Source organism: Buceros rhinoceros, unplaced genomic scaffold (genome assembly GCF_000710305.1).
Source record: "Buceros rhinoceros silvestris isolate BGI_N320 unplaced genomic scaffold, ASM71030v1 scaffold22871, whole genome shotgun sequence".
Taxonomy (NCBI): Eukaryota; Metazoa; Chordata; class Aves; order Bucerotiformes; family Bucerotidae; genus Buceros; species Buceros rhinoceros.
This window is the reverse complement of record NW_010393970.1, coordinates 6,158-6,734: the sequence shown is the minus strand read 5'-3', so window position 1 is coordinate 6,734 and position 577 is coordinate 6,158. Positions and strand designations below refer to the sequence as shown.

The window sequence follows — 577 nt, the reverse complement described above, 5'->3', positions numbered from 1 at the left end:
GGCTGCCGCACCGGGATGTGCCGATGAAGCCCATCACGTCGGTCCTGGTGAAGCAGAAGCAGAACGAAGGTGAGGCCCTCCCTCTCCCCCTGTCCCTGTTGTCTGATGTGTGGCTGTGCGTCCCACTGGGGAGGAGGCGACAGCAGCGCCAGTACCAGGATGTGGCACACGGTGATGGGGCAGCGCACGCTGTGCTGGGGGCACCAAACCTGCCTGGCCTCAGCCTGGGGTCGCAGAGCTCAGCTTTGGGGCTTACTGAGGGGCACCAGGGCAGGCTTGCGGGGATGGCGGCAAGGGGGGACCTCGAGGGATCCTGCATCTGCCTGACCTGGGCACTTTTGCGGGCTCTCTCTGGTGCAGAGTATGGCCTGAAGCTGGGAAGTCAACTCTTCATCAAGCACATAGTGGAGAACGGGCTGGCAGCGAAAGGCAGCTCCTTGCAGGAGGGAGACCTCATCCTGAAGGTACGGGAGCCCCCGGGGCGCACAGCATCTTCTGGGGATCTCACCTCCGCCTGTTCGGGTGGCTTGTCCCTGGCTGGGGTCACCGCAGGAGACAAAGGATGGCAGGTTGGGTG

At 64.0% G+C, this 577-nt stretch overlaps 1 protein-coding gene across 1 annotated transcript in view; it reads left to right on the top strand.

The window, feature by feature from the left end:
- Positions 1–577, top strand: part of TJP3 (tight junction protein 3) — a gene marked incomplete at its 3' end in the record, with an annotated part of 8,128 nt that overhangs the window by 1,399 nt on the left and 6,152 nt on the right. Inside the window, 2 exon segments of the mRNA XM_010145089.1 lie at positions 2–69; positions 361–464. Coding sequence (XP_010143391.1) covers positions 2–69; positions 361–464 — 172 coding nt within the window.